Raw genomic sequence first — 13,598 nt, forward strand, 5'->3', positions numbered from 1 at the left:
GTTTTATTCCGTAGGATATTAGCAAAACATTAGCGGTCTGGTGGCGCAGAACAGATTTTGAACGGTGTCCACGAAGATGAAGTGAGTCTCTCGGGTTCGACTAATCCCTTCCGGGGTCATGTTGTCTTGCAGCATATGGATGAAGGTAGAGTGAAACTCGCTTTCGGGATGGTGGTCGGCGGCGGAGAATTCCTCGCTCGTTTCCGTTATCTCCAACTTCTGGAATCTCTTAGCGCCAATCTGGAAGAGATTCCACGAGTCTTCGGGTACTGGATCTATGCCCTGGTGCTCCGAGACCTGACGTGGAGAAAAAAATAATTGCAAAATTACAGAATTTCTGAAGGTTGTTAATACAACTCACTTTTACAACAATATATTGTGGACCACATTGGGCATTCCATTTGCTCCATGAGAAGGTGCAGACTGACGCAAACAAGGACATCTGTTCATAGGCAGCGTGTTCCCTACGTGGGTCCTGTAGACAAAAAGTCACAAAGTCTACAATTTGTAAAACCCGATAGATGTTGTTCGATGGCGACCTTGCGGCAGGAAGTGACAAATTTGTCGGTGTGCTCGTTGACAAAGACGTTGATGCCCGCCTTGATCATGGCCTGCTGTAGATCGGGAGCGCTCATCCACTTGCCAAAAAGATTAGCAAGGTTCAACTCCCGGTCTGTTTGCAGCATGCACTGATCCCCCTGGGACAAACAAAACCGAGTCACAAACCTCTCCGATGTCCTCAACGTTCTCCGATGCCCACCTGGATGGTGATGGTGAGGTCAATGAGCGCCCCGTGGATGGTGAAGAGGGCGGAGTCTTTTCCCAGCGGCCGCAGCTCCCAACTCCGGAAGGGAAAGTTGGCGTAGGTCTTCTGCATAAACACGAAGTGGTAGAAGGAGTCCATCTTGAAGGACACCTTTGTCACCGGACCCGTCTCCTCTTGCGCCACTTCCTCCTCCTCCTCCTCCTCCTCCTCTTCCTCCTCCTCCTCTTGTGCATTCTCTTGACAAGTAAAGTCGCTGATTCCGTCCATCCTCCAATACTTGGCTAAGATCAGAGAAGAATAGCAATGGCGAGTTAAGGAGGCCTTGCCCGCCCTTGGCCACCCCTTAGAATTGCCCCTGCTGAACTATAACTGAACTGTATCTACCTTCTGCATCCCAGCGACCCACTCGAGGGGTCTCTAGGAAGACCACCGTGTCGGGGAGCCTCACAGACACACCGACAAGTGTGGAAGCGGATTCCTCATCTTCTGATTTCTCAGGAATGTACTGGAAAACTTTCAACTTGGATTCCGACACCTATAAAGCACAATGGAAGCAATCATCCTGAAATATTTTAATTATAATGAATGTTTTGATGTACCCTTCGGATTTCCCAGCCATTGATGTGAATAGATTGCGGCGGAAGGTAGAACATTTCGTAGTAGAAGACCCCGCCCAGAGGCGTGTACATCCTCAGGTCCACCACCTCGTCGCCTTCGTTGGAAAACACATCGTCCTCTTCGGGGGGCGGTGGGGTCGGCTCGGCTGGACGGAAGGTGAGAGAAATGTCTAATGGCTTGTCACTGGAGGAGTACCTCAAGGTTATATACTCGGACCCTCACAATTTGTACTACTGTCCAAAAAGAGGCTAAGAAAATATCGACATGGGGCTCACCTTCGACGACCTCCACCTGCGTTACAACCTGGCTCTCTCCATCCTCTGTATGGGTACTATCTCTTGACAGTTGACTTTCTGAACCCTTCATTAAAAAAAAAAAAAATCACTATATTAAATCCAATATGCTTGGTTTTAAGGTTTTGTTTGGACTGGCCTAACCTTGGTCTCCTCAGAATATTGGGTCATAGACACTTCCTCTTCTGCTTGTTCCTGCTCCTCTTCGGGTTCCTCCTCCTCCTGCTCCTCCTGCATCTCTTCCTGCATCTCCTTTTCCCCATCGTCTTGCTCCGGTACCTCCTGAGGAACCTCATCGAATACGGTGAGCAACCTGGGCACCACAGAGCAGGGGATGAATATAAAAATCCCAAATCGTGATGAAGGGGTGTTTGATGGACCTGGGAGGGGCGACGGTTGTTTTCAGGTGGGTTATCCTGTATAATGTGGACAAGTGGTCGTAGGTAGTGTGAAGGATCCTCACGGCGATATTGCTCATCGCGAGCTGCTTTGTCAACTCGAAACCCATGCCCACCTCCTTGAAGGTCAAACATTTAAACCTGAGATGTCACACAAATGCATAAATAGATTTGCACCTCCTGAATGAACTTCCGCTCCACTACCTTGACTTCCTCATGAGGTTAGCCCACACACACAGCTTGATGTTGTCGTCTTTAACCACAGCCTGCATGTTGCCTGTCTCTGTGTCAATGTTGTTGCTGGCCCCCTAAATAGAATAGATTTGAGATCCCCCATGGATCAATATCAAGCCCACTATAATTATTGATGCATTCTAAATATGTTTTTTTAGAGTAAAATAATTTGAGTGGCCAGATTATACCTTGAGAATTTCCATGCTTATGTTGAGAATCTTGCTATAGACTATGTCTTGAAGATCCAAGAGCGTTTCCTGATATTTGGGAACGTACTTCTCGTCAGTCACCTCCCTGAGCAGCACCTCCAGCTCTTCGATGAGCTGCAGACACAATCACAGCTCGAAATAAAGAGGAAACGTGTCGGAAAAAGAGCTACAGACCTGTAAAGCGAGGTTACACTGGTTGAACACGGTCTTTATGTTGCATGTTGGGTCATCTCTCCATAAGCTCATGAACGTGTTGATATCCTGTTGCACTCCCGGGTCGGGAAGGTCACCGCATTGCATGTATTTCTCCCACTTTATTTGTAAAACAGACAGCGGAGACTTGAGTCAGGTTCAAATTTAAAATCCAGCATATAGACTGTACCTTGCACATTTGCGCAGCATCATATTTATACTTTTTCACAGCAAAATAATTCTTTTCCAGAAGGGAGTGAAGTTCTCCCATCTCACGGCCTCTACGTTTGCTGTCCTTTGAGCAAAAAAAAAGACATATTTATTTAGGAAAACATACATAGCTATGTTATTGGGGTACCTTCGCCTCGAGCATTTCTAAAATTTCCTGTTTTCTTTGCCTTTCCAACCTTTCCTGTTCTTCACGCTCCGCTTGAATCCGGGCCTCCTCTGGACATTAAAACAAACATGTACACATGGATACTTTTGTGTGTTTATTAATAAGTTTAGAAGTATTTCACAACCTTCCTCTCGTAACCTTCGCTGCTCCTCCTCAAGCTTCAGCTTCGCCTTTTGGGCTTTGGTCAGTTTGGGGCGCTTTTTACCCTGGGATACAGGAAAAATAATATTACATAAGCGTATTGTTAAGAATCTGCAATTTTGTTTTAGTGACAGAAGAGTCTAAAATAAAGACAAAACTAATGACACTATTGGGAGGCTTTCATTCAATCATGGGCAATAGCCAAATAATTTTTAAAGAAATGCAATTCCAGGATGTAAAAGAAATATTAGAACGTGAAAATATAGAGATGGGTGAAATGTTAAGTAATAAACTCACCATGACGACTCAGTGGGGCCTGTTTTTGAGGAAATAACAAAGTTAATCGTTAACTACACAAGTAGCAAGAGAGCTTAAAGTCAGAGTTAGGTAATTCACACCAGGCCTTAAAATAAAACACCTTATTTTCAATATATCGTTAGTTGCTTAATTCGACACTGCCAGGTCTCCATGGCAACCGACGCACTGGACATAACGACGCAAAATCTTTTTTCTTTTTTTGGCCATGCGTTATCATCGATATGTCATCACAGTGAGAGACGGTACTTTTAGTAAATTTTTAAATTCGTTAAAAAGAGTTTCGGGTTTAAATTTATATTCAGAATAAAACGTAAACAATTGAATTTTGTTTTCATAAAAAAAATTGTCCGTTTAACCAGTATTATCTATATGACCACATTTTAGTACAATAATAAAACAATTAAAATATAATTAACAATTTTAATACAAAAACGGTGCTTGTAAACCAAAATAGTTTACGACAGTGTCTGTTTGTTTTGATTTACGACATTAGAAACGCTATACGGTAGGCTGCTCGACAGCCTCTACCACAAGGACAAAAAAACTCCTCACCATTATTTAATTTGACTTCATACAGCAATAAAAACCAACACATCGACGTGTGTATTTATCTGGTTGATATTTTTCCCTACCGTTGTTTCTCTAGATTAATTTTAAATGCTTGTAATGTGCTGTTGTTTAGCTAAAGCTAATCTATTGTCCTCGTCACTTCTCTACTTTCTTATTACAATGTTAATCATGTTTCTGATGTGTTTCAAATGTCTCCCTTAGTGGTGTCGCCACTCTTGTCAAATGGCCAACCCACTACGAGGTGAAGTTATTAAGCTTTACAAGAACGTAAGTGAGCTTTTGGCTTCATTTCTCCAAAGTTTTGCAGCCCACCCACTCATCCACCCACACACACACACACACTTGTATTTGCTTTATTTCCTATGCAACAAAACCTCTTTTTCTCCTGAATGAATTTGCATCAACTTTCACAAACGTAATTGGAATTCATTGTTTTTATTCCTAAATAATTGGAAGGTTTTTTTTTCTTTGGTAAAAATGTAATTAAATCAATAAAAATCAACTAGACAAAATTCAATTTAATCTATGATTTTATCCTGTTTATGTTTTGTATCCGGCACTCTGATGTCTTTCCGTTTTCATCCAAAAGCTGCTGTATCTCGGTCGAGACTATCCGGAGGGATCCGCCTTTTTCCGACAGCGCCTTAAGTCAGCCTTCATGAAAAATAAAGATGTGACGGACCCCGAGCACATCAAAAAGCTCGTGGGACGAGGAGAGTATGTCATCAAGGAGCTCGAAGCTCTCTACTTCCTCAAGAAATACAGAGCCATGAAGAAGAGATACTATGACCCAGAAACATAATTGTATCAAGGATGTAAACATTACTGTGAAATCCTTTGCCATGATTATTAATTTCAGGTATTTTTTACGCAAGGCACTCTTGGGCTCCCGCTCAAAAGGAAACATGTTATTTGATTTTCAACTATTGTTGAAGCCGTTTGTGCATGTTGAATACATAAAGACCGATGCAGGCAGTGTGTGAGAATAATGTGGAAGCGATTTTAATTACACAACTATAGTTGTTAATGTATTGCAAGCAGCAAGACATACAGCCATACATTCATTGTAAGTATGATGTTCTATGGATTCAAGGGGAATTTGTGACAAATGAATGTAAATATGTGGACTGTCAACCCAATTTGTAAGTACAACAAAATAAATGTGAAAACAAAAAGGTCGTAACAGTGATTAATTGGCATTTATGTACATATATATTCATATTTGATGTTAAAAGAGGCGAACGTTTATTTTGAAAAAAGAAAATCGAGGACCCAGAGAATATTAAACGAAACCGGAAGCACTAAGGAGAGCGCATGGAAACGAAAGCGGAAGTGAGCGACAATGTCTATCTTTAGCGTTTCACTCTCCCTCGCGCACACTAGTGATGTGCATTCCACTTCTTTTAAGTGAACTGAATCTTTAGAATCAGTTCACGCAAAAGATTCGTTCAAACGAATCGTCCCTCCCCCCCACACACACACACACACTGATCTTTATTTTTGTTTTAACTTAAATAACACACACAACTAAGCAATACACCAGACAAAAAACAATCAAGTAAACACGGTAATGTCGACAACGCACACATTTTTCTCTATAGTACAGCATCCCGTGGAAACAACATGTACATCAAATCCAAACATGTTGGGTGTGAAAAAGTCTCAACGTATAGTCCGAAGCAACCCTTTCCACAGTAGTCACCATGACAGGTGACCACCTGGTGGCGCTGGTGTGCCAAGCGCCGTTGGACGATCAGGAGAAGAAGATTTGAATTGACGGATGTGACGTCAGGTCTTCAGGTGAATTGAAGACAGGTGTGCTCTAGGGGAGTTATCAAATGCAGGTGCCACCGAGCGCGTGGCGGCGGGCGGTTTCTCAGGTAAGCGAGCAAATGTTTGTCGTTTCTTGCCGTCTCTCACGACGGACGCCATGTTTGTTTGTTGCAGGATTTTCACACGCGCCACGGGGACTGTAGGCGTCGAAGTTAACTGGAGGCCGCAAGGAGAGTTTTCAAATAGGCCCCAAAATGTGTAGTTTGTTGCCTTTGTTTGTTGCAGGATTGTCGTACTCTCGTGACTCTGCAACGTCACGTCCACCGCGACGGTGGGCCCGGAGGTAAATTGTCGGCCGCAGGCAATTTAGCTCGCGAGCAAATGTTTGCCGTTTCTTACGATGCCATTGTTAATTCTTGCAGGATTTTCGCTGTCTAGGGAGTGTTTGAGGTTTGGGCACGGCACGCCACAATCGACTTTGCGTCGCGTCGTTGTGCGTTTTTGTCGTTTTGCCGCTACGGTATTTCAAATGTCTTTCGTGTTTTGTTTTTAATGCTGACCGGTATTTTTCACTCGTTTGTTTGTTGAAGGTAATTGACTCCGCCGATAAGCGCGTGTTTGTCTAACTCTAGGAAATGTTAGTTTGACTAGTCAGTTAAACAAGTCTTTATTAATTTATATATCATGCGTGTGCCATTTCCGTGTTATGCAAATTGAGGAATGTAAGGAATTTGTTACGCCATGTCCAAATCAATTCAAAGATGGCGCCCGAGCGCCCTAGTTCCGTTACACAACAAACATTTGCGTGGGTTATTTTCTCCCGTTTTGGACGCCGCTAACCTGGATCATCTGTCCAATGTGAGGTGAGTTGATGGATGATAAAATAAAAATATGAATTATAAACCTGATCAATTATCATTAGTTACTACAATATAATTATATTTTTTTTCAACTGTAAAACTCTACGCAGTATGTAAAATTCAAATATAAATTATAATTCTGATAAATTATTATAATTTACTACAATATAATAAAAAAATTCAAATGTAAAACTCTACTATATATAATTAATTGGCACTCTACTAGATATCTATTTTTGTTGCAATAATTTGTTTGTCTTTATAGTACTAAAAAAGGCTGCCCAGCTAGCATCCTTCTAAACAAAGCAAGCAGGAGGCTCTTGAGGAGCCATTTCAATGATGTTGAGGACACTGAGGAAAAGTAGTCCTAAATCAGGTGAAAACCTGTTTTTGTCAACTTTTGGCTTCCCAACACACAATTAATGGCAGTCTGTGGTTTTTCAGGCTGCAAGAGAAGCCGAATGGGATGAGGATAAGTATCATTCCATAACCAAAGGAGCAATGGCCTATCCAAAGGAGCAATGCCATTTCTAAAAGAGCAATGCCACTTCTAAAGGAGCAATGCCACTTCGAAAGGAGCAATGCCACTTCGAAAGGAGCAATGCCACTTCGAAAGGAGCAATGCCATTTCGAAAGGAGCAATGCCATATCCAAAGGAGCAATGCCATATCCAAAGGAGCAATGCCATATCCAAAGGAGCAATGCCATATCCAAAGGAGCAATGCCATATCCAAAGGAGCAATGCCATATCAAGTCAAGAATCAAGCAGGGCGCTGCAAAAGTCCACGTGTGCGGATCATGTGCCCAGGAGGGGGCAGTGTGGTTGCCTTTGGTTATGGGTGCACGACGGAAAGGTTGCAGGTGTGGACAGTGTTTGGGGCTCTGATGGTTGGTCTTGCTTAAGAGGTGTGCTGTGGTTGTGGCTTGTCTGGATCCAGCGTTGTCTTGCGCTTGGTTGCTGTTGACGGCTCACTCGGGGGTGGACGTGGTTACGTGGATGGACACAAAACGAAACTTTGCCATTTGACTTGTACCATTTTGTGTCTTTTTCTAATCTGCCACTGTCGTACTTGCTGCGTTCTTTGTTCTCTCCCCCCCCCCCCCCCTCGGTGTAGGGCGGCGGTGGAGCGAGCCGATCCCGAATGTCCAATTTTCCAATTTGACTTGTGACATTTTGTCTTTTTCTAACTTACCACTGTTGCACTTCATTTAACCCTAACCTACCACTGTGCTACTTGCTTTCTTGGTTCTCCCCTAGGTGTAGGGCGGTGTTGGAGCGAGACAGTAACATTTAGTCTTTTTCTAACCTACCACTGTCGTGCTTGATCTAAGCCTAACCTACCACTGTGTTCTCTAGGTGTTGGGGTGAGCCGGTCCACGAGGAAGACATAATGATGCGAGAAGCGCCTAACTCATTGCATGTTCTGCTTTTTCCAGGCCAAACGCAAAAGGGGCAGGGGGGGGGGGGGGGGGTTAGGGTTAGATCCGATCCGACCTGGCGACGGTAACCAAGAGTAGCTAGCCGCTGTGATCAAGTAAGCAAGTGACCTACAACTTGGGATGCTCTTTGAGTGTCTAACTTTTGTTTCTGTTTCTGCAGATTACGACCGGGACGTGACACAATCTGATCAGAGGTAGACGGACCGCTGTGGCATCGCTCTGAAGTAGCCGAGTTCTGAGGGAGACCTTTCCTGGAGGTGTCAACCTGCGCAGCCTCAACATGTGAAATGGATTTTCTTTTACTTAATTCACACCAGCGGTGTCCAAATGTCTGTTTGAAGGCTGCATACTGAAACAGGCAATTCTTTGACACAAATTAGTTAAATCAATCACGGAATTTTGCCATTCATATTTTGTGCTACTGCTACAAAGCGGTGTTGTGTTCATTCATGTGGTGTGTTAATAATAAAGTTGCCCGAGGCGGCCATTTGGACACCCATGGTGACGTGTGTAGGGCTGCACGTGTATTGGAAAACTGCCATATGGTGGTCTAGGTTATTGACATCCACTTAAAGAAAGCAAAGATTTTCTTTTTTTATATGGCAAATGAAACTTGTTTTCTTGCCTAACTATTTGTAATGAGTTTAGAAGATGGCAAGTCATTAATGAAAGTTAGTTAACTAAACTAACTGATCTCATTGTGATCAAATAGTTCATCTCCATCTCAGAATTTTGCATAACTTTGCTCAATGCAGTGGTCAGGCCCAATACTGCAATATCACTGATTTTCCAACATGTCGTGCAGCCCTGATTGAGTGCCAAACGCGCAAGCGACGGCAAGCGCAAGCGACCGCGCAAGCGACCGCGCAAGCGCAAGCGACCGCGCAAGCGCAAGCGACGGCAAGCGCAAGCGACGGCAAGCGCAAGCGACGGCAAGCGCAAGCGACGGCAAGCGCAAGCGACGGCAAGCGCAAGCGACGGCAAGCGCAAGCGACGGCAAGCGCAAGCGACGGCAAGCGCAAGCGACGGCAAGCGCAAGCGACGGCAAGCGCAAGCGACGGCAAGCGCAAGCGACGGCAAGCGCAAGCGACGGCGCAGCGAGACTTTTGTGCTTGTCTTGCAAGGTGGAAGAGACGATGTACGAAACGAAGAGCCGGCGGCTTGTGCCCACCAGACCCGTGAGCGGGGTGCAAAGGAAGGAATCACCCAAAGAAAGCAGTCGCCAAGTGATGAAGAGGAGCTTGACGCATGACTGGCCAAGGCTGACAAGAGGTGACATGGCAATCCAACACGCAAGGGTAGTGTACACACTTGTTGGTTTTAATTTGGTTTCCTTATGTCTGCCTTTCAGGGTTGCCGGGGCAGGGGATGGGACAAGCGTCAGCCTGCACCGAGAGGGACCGGGCCGCACCCACAAGACCACGGAGGGGGCAGGTAATGAGTACGGCGACACAAGTGAACCGCATGCAACTGAGTGCTGTTTGTCTTTTTGCACTTGTGCCAGGCGGAAGACGAGTCCAACCCCGGCCGGAGCAGACCCGGACCTTGGCCCGTGACAAGCGGCGAGGCCGGGAGGGCCAAGCGTCCAGCCAGCGTTGAGGGGGAGTATGACTTTGTTTTTTCTTTTGCGCTTTCCCTACCCGTCTGTTTGAATAGGGTCACTAGCGGCACGCACGGGCAATTGGGTTGCCGTGACCCTCTAAACACGAATTGGCAAAGTAGACACCCCTCCCTCCCTCCCCCCCCCCCCCCTTCTCTCTCGCTCTCTTTCTCTGATGCGCCCGGCAGTACCTGCATGGCCTGGTGCACTCAGGGGGGAACGTGGCTATACCTTGCCCTTTGTGGAATACCAGGGTATAATGTCTGCCCGACTGGGTCCCAGTGTCGTCGACGGTGTCGAGGTCGAGGAGATTCTCCGTGACGCCCTCCGTGACGTCACCTTTTCCTTTTTTATCCCCCTCGGGGCCAAGCCAGCTCTCCTGGCCGGTTGTGCTTTAGTGCGCACCAAAGCCTCTTCTCAGCTCCACCCGCTTTCTCCCTCCCTCCCTCCCTCCCTCCCTTTTTGCAAGGGGTCAAACCTTTCATAACCCGGATGGCTCCAATGCGGGAGGGCCGTACGAGACGTGCGCCAGCCCGTGCGTGGCGCTAGTTGCCTGATTCAAACTCGCCTTAGTCAAGGTCGCTAGTGAAATTGTTCCGCTTGCCAAAACCACCACAATGTCTGCCTTTCAGGATTGCCGGGGCAGCGGATCGGACGAGTGCCTGCACCGAGAGGGACTGGACCGGAGCGCGAGACCAGAGGGTAATAATAATAGTGTACTTTATTTGTAACGCACCTTTCATAAGAGAAATGCAGCTCAAAGCGCTTTACAACAAAGAAAGAAATAAGCATTGAATGCTTCACATAGGAACAGACATGAAAAGAACACGAAGCCATTAAAAAACAAAAACATGAATGTATACATACACAATTAATAAAGTGAGCTTAAAATAGGAGCAAGCTTTAATAAATAGGTAATGAGTACGTCCACAGAAGTGAACCGCATGCAACCGGGTGCCCTTTTCGATTTTGCAGTTGCGTGAGGATGAGTCCAAACGTCGAGCACCGGCCGAGCGGGGACCCGACCATCGGCCGATCTTCACCCGTGACGAGCGGCCTACAACAGACGGACGGACGGGTGCAGATGCGGCGAGGGCAAAGTGCCCAGCCAGCATTTAAGGAGAGTATCACTGTTTTTCCCTTTGGTGCTTTCTTTCTTTCCCTCCCTCCACTTTTTCACTGGGTGTGCACACTGGCTGTCTGCATGATGCCTCTTTCTTTCTCAGCGCAGCGTCATTTTGCAATATTGTTTAATTGTTGTGGTTTTTTTAATACATGAAGTGAACTTTTTGTACTGTAATTGTGTGTGTACCTCTGAACCTGAATTAAACTGTGAACTGAATTCAAGTGGTCCATTTTAAACATTGGCATGCGCAGTCTATAGTGCATAATCAGAGTAAAAAGACAACATACAAACTGGAATCATTTGAGACTCTCAATAAGGCAATTGTAAAGTTAGTCTCAAACCAAATTGTCTTGTTAAATATGCAGTGTCAGGCTTTTTATTTCTTTTTTACACTACACAAAGAAAAGCTGTATGCATTCTAAATTGTTGACAAAAGTCAAGTAGCCTGACACCCATAGGTTCAAACGACAAGCGGAAATCTACAGTCTCTGTTGCGATCAATAAGGTTGGCAACCCCGCTTTAAAATGGCCATTGAACTCAGAATCTTGCTTAATGTTGGTGCAATTTTCTGTACGAGTAAGTCGGTTTTAATCGAGGCTGAGGCCTTTATTTTTTATCATGTGGGCATTCCTGTGAATAAAGTCCACGTTGGTGTGTTTACTTCCTGTTTGTGGTCTTGTAAATAAAGTCAACTTTGGTGTCAGTCATCATTCACGATGCGCCGCAAATGATGCATCTCTTAAATATAAAACTTATTGCAAGTTTTGTTACAGGGCTTGGCTTCATTCGCTGGCTGACTACAAAGAAGGCTGTTGCTGTACAGTCCAGGGCGTTAAAGTAAATTGAATTTATAAACTCAGCGTGTCCAGGACTTTGGTTTTCAATTTAAAGCACAGTTGCATGTTGCTTAACAACACGGCCAGCCTTGGTGCATGTACTGTGTGCTACCACCCAGTTCAGAGTTCAGCGAAGGCCACACCGCAACCTGCATAGGTGGCACGCAAGTGAGGCACTCTTAATACCGGCATCTTTATTAAATTGACCTGATCAGACAGGCAAGATGAATTCCAAGTGCTGCCACCTTGTGGCGGTGTATTTGCCTCAACCTGTCTAACTCTCCATTTAACTGTATGCAATCATTTTTAACTTGAAACAACTACATGACAAATGATAGGTGCCCTAATTAGACAACTGGGTCAATGCGACCCGTCTTTTGCGGTTTGTTTTGCCCAAAGCAACCTAACAAATGCACATAATGCACACTTGCTCCATTTTTGCTCCTCTTATTTATTGTGTTATTTGTTTATTTATTCATCACTCATTGTTTGTGCCTTGTTTTTATTTTTTTGTGTTTACTTGTATGTATATTGTGTACTATGTCTTGTCGTCGTGGGATAGTGGGAACGTTATTTCCATTTCTTTGTGTATCTTGGCATGTGAAGAAATTGACAATAAAGCAGACTTTGACCTGCTATCTCGCCAATGTGCATGTGTCTACAAAGTACAAAGCATCAAATTCATTTGCACGATCAACTTCTAAACCACATGCTAAGAAACATTCACCTGAATGTCTTCTTCTGTAGCTTGCCAAATTCAACATTGCCGTACTCCAACGCGAGGCTGTCCTCAGCACTGCAAACCTTTGTGCCGGTACACCATATGAAGTAAATAACGGGACTTTTTGTTTGACACCTTATCTAATATGTATCAAGCATACCAGATGGTGTTTTAGAACAGTCTAGAATAGTCAATTATGAAAAGGAAAAAAAAAAAACTTGTTAAAGTCCTAAGAAGATCTATTTCTTTAATCACTGCAAGAAGTGAATATTAGTAAGGGTTAGGCCGTCCTTAGTCAACGCGGCAGCATGGGGGGCAGGGGGCGCAGGCAGCATGCAGCATGGGGAGCAGGGGGAGCAGGCAGCTTGGGGAGCATGCAGCATGGGGAGCAGGGGGAGCATGCAGCATGGGGAGCAGGGGGAGCAGGCAGCATGGGGAGCAGGGGGAGCATGCAGCATGGGGAGCAGGGGGAGCAGGCAGCATGGGGAGCAGGGAGCGCAAGCAGCAGGGGTGGGGAATCGAACCCTGGATCTCAGGTGTTCGAACGCAGCGACGGAGCCACTCACCTAGCGTGGTGAGCTCGGCAATCACCCCGCTTCCACTTCGAGTCATTCTCATCTGCTTAGTGTCGCGTCCCGCGCGCGTCGGGTGAGTACAAAAGAGTAGAGACCGCCGAGAGCTGCCAGGTCGAAACAGCCGACCGGTTAGTGACACGGACTCTTGCCCCGAAAGGACCTGGTTCGATCCCAGGCGGGAGCGCACTTTCAGGGCTCCTTTTGGAAGTGTGTGCATACAGCTTGCATATATAAGTATTTATTTATGGGTAAACGCCCAGTGTGGCCCCGCCCACAAGTGGGCGGAGCAATGCAACTGGCCCCGCCCCCAGCACAGTAGCCCCGCCCCCTGGGCAAAAACAGTGGCCCCGCCCCCTGCCCTACTATGTTGCAGTGGGGCAGGGGGCGGGGCGAAGCCCCGCCCCTTGCCCTACTATGTTACAGTAGGGTAAGGGGCGGGGCGAAGCCCCGCCCCTTACCCTACTGTCTTTCAGTAAGCCCCGCCCCCCTGCCCTACTATGTTACAGTAGCGTAGGGGGCGGGGCGAAGCC

The 13,598-nt window shown here is 45.8% G+C and overlaps 2 protein-coding genes and 1 long non-coding RNA gene across 3 annotated transcripts; 2 read left to right on the top strand and 1 right to left on the bottom strand.

The window, feature by feature from the left end:
• Positions 1 to 16: 16 nt before the first annotated feature.
• On the bottom strand, positions 17 to 13,255 carry dnai7 (dynein axonemal intermediate chain 7). The gene is made up of 17 exons (XM_061269347.1): positions 13,060 to 13,255; positions 3,546 to 3,564; positions 3,232 to 3,313; positions 3,069 to 3,157; positions 2,901 to 3,005; positions 2,693 to 2,830; positions 2,498 to 2,632; positions 2,280 to 2,383; positions 2,058 to 2,216; positions 1,822 to 1,990; positions 1,660 to 1,744; positions 1,366 to 1,529; positions 1,151 to 1,301; positions 761 to 1,047; positions 540 to 698; positions 362 to 475; positions 17 to 297 (listed from the first exon to the last, which is right to left on the bottom strand). Exons 2-17 carry the CDS (start codon positions 3,546 to 3,548, stop codon positions 19 to 21), a joined length of 2,223 nt encoding a protein of 740 aa, XP_061125331.1. The 5' UTR covers positions 3,549 to 3,564; positions 13,060 to 13,255; the 3' UTR covers positions 17 to 18.
• lyrm5a (LYR motif containing 5a) lies at positions 4,041 to 5,314 on the top strand. Its single transcript, XM_061268648.1, has 3 exons — positions 4,041 to 4,165; positions 4,338 to 4,403; positions 4,726 to 5,314. Exons 2-3 carry the CDS (start codon positions 4,359 to 4,361, stop codon positions 4,936 to 4,938), a joined length of 258 nt encoding a protein of 85 aa, XP_061124632.1. The 5' UTR covers positions 4,041 to 4,165; positions 4,338 to 4,358; the 3' UTR covers positions 4,939 to 5,314.
• Positions 10,270 to 11,596, top strand: LOC133145484 (uncharacterized). Its single transcript, XR_009710922.1, has 2 exons — positions 10,270 to 10,511; positions 10,785 to 11,596. It is a non-coding gene; the product is annotated as an uncharacterized LOC133145484 (long non-coding RNA).
• Positions 13,256 to 13,598: the final 343 nt, after the last annotated feature.

The sequence above is a fragment of the Syngnathus typhle genome, linkage group LG21 (genome assembly GCF_033458585.1).
Source record: "Syngnathus typhle isolate RoL2023-S1 ecotype Sweden linkage group LG21, RoL_Styp_1.0, whole genome shotgun sequence".
NCBI lineage: Eukaryota > Metazoa > Chordata > Actinopteri > Syngnathiformes > Syngnathidae > Syngnathus > Syngnathus typhle.

Bases quoted from the DNA above. Each gene is read 5' to 3' on its own strand.
- dnai7 (XM_061269347.1), bottom strand. The intron at 699-760 runs GTGGGCATCGGA...TGTTTGTCCCAG, and splicing joins ACCTCACCATCACCATCCAG to GGGGATCAGTGCATGCTGCA. The intron at 476-539 runs GTCGCCATCGAA...TTTTGTCTACAG, and splicing joins TTGTCACTTCCTGCCGCAAG to GACCCACGTAGGGAACACGC.
- lyrm5a (XM_061268648.1), top strand. From the start codon at position 4,359: ATGGCCAACCCACTACGAGGTGAAGTTATTAAGCTTTACAAGAAC. The intron at 4,404-4,725 runs GTAAGTGAGCTT...TTCATCCAAAAG, and splicing joins TTATTAAGCTTTACAAGAAC to CTGCTGTATCTCGGTCGAGA.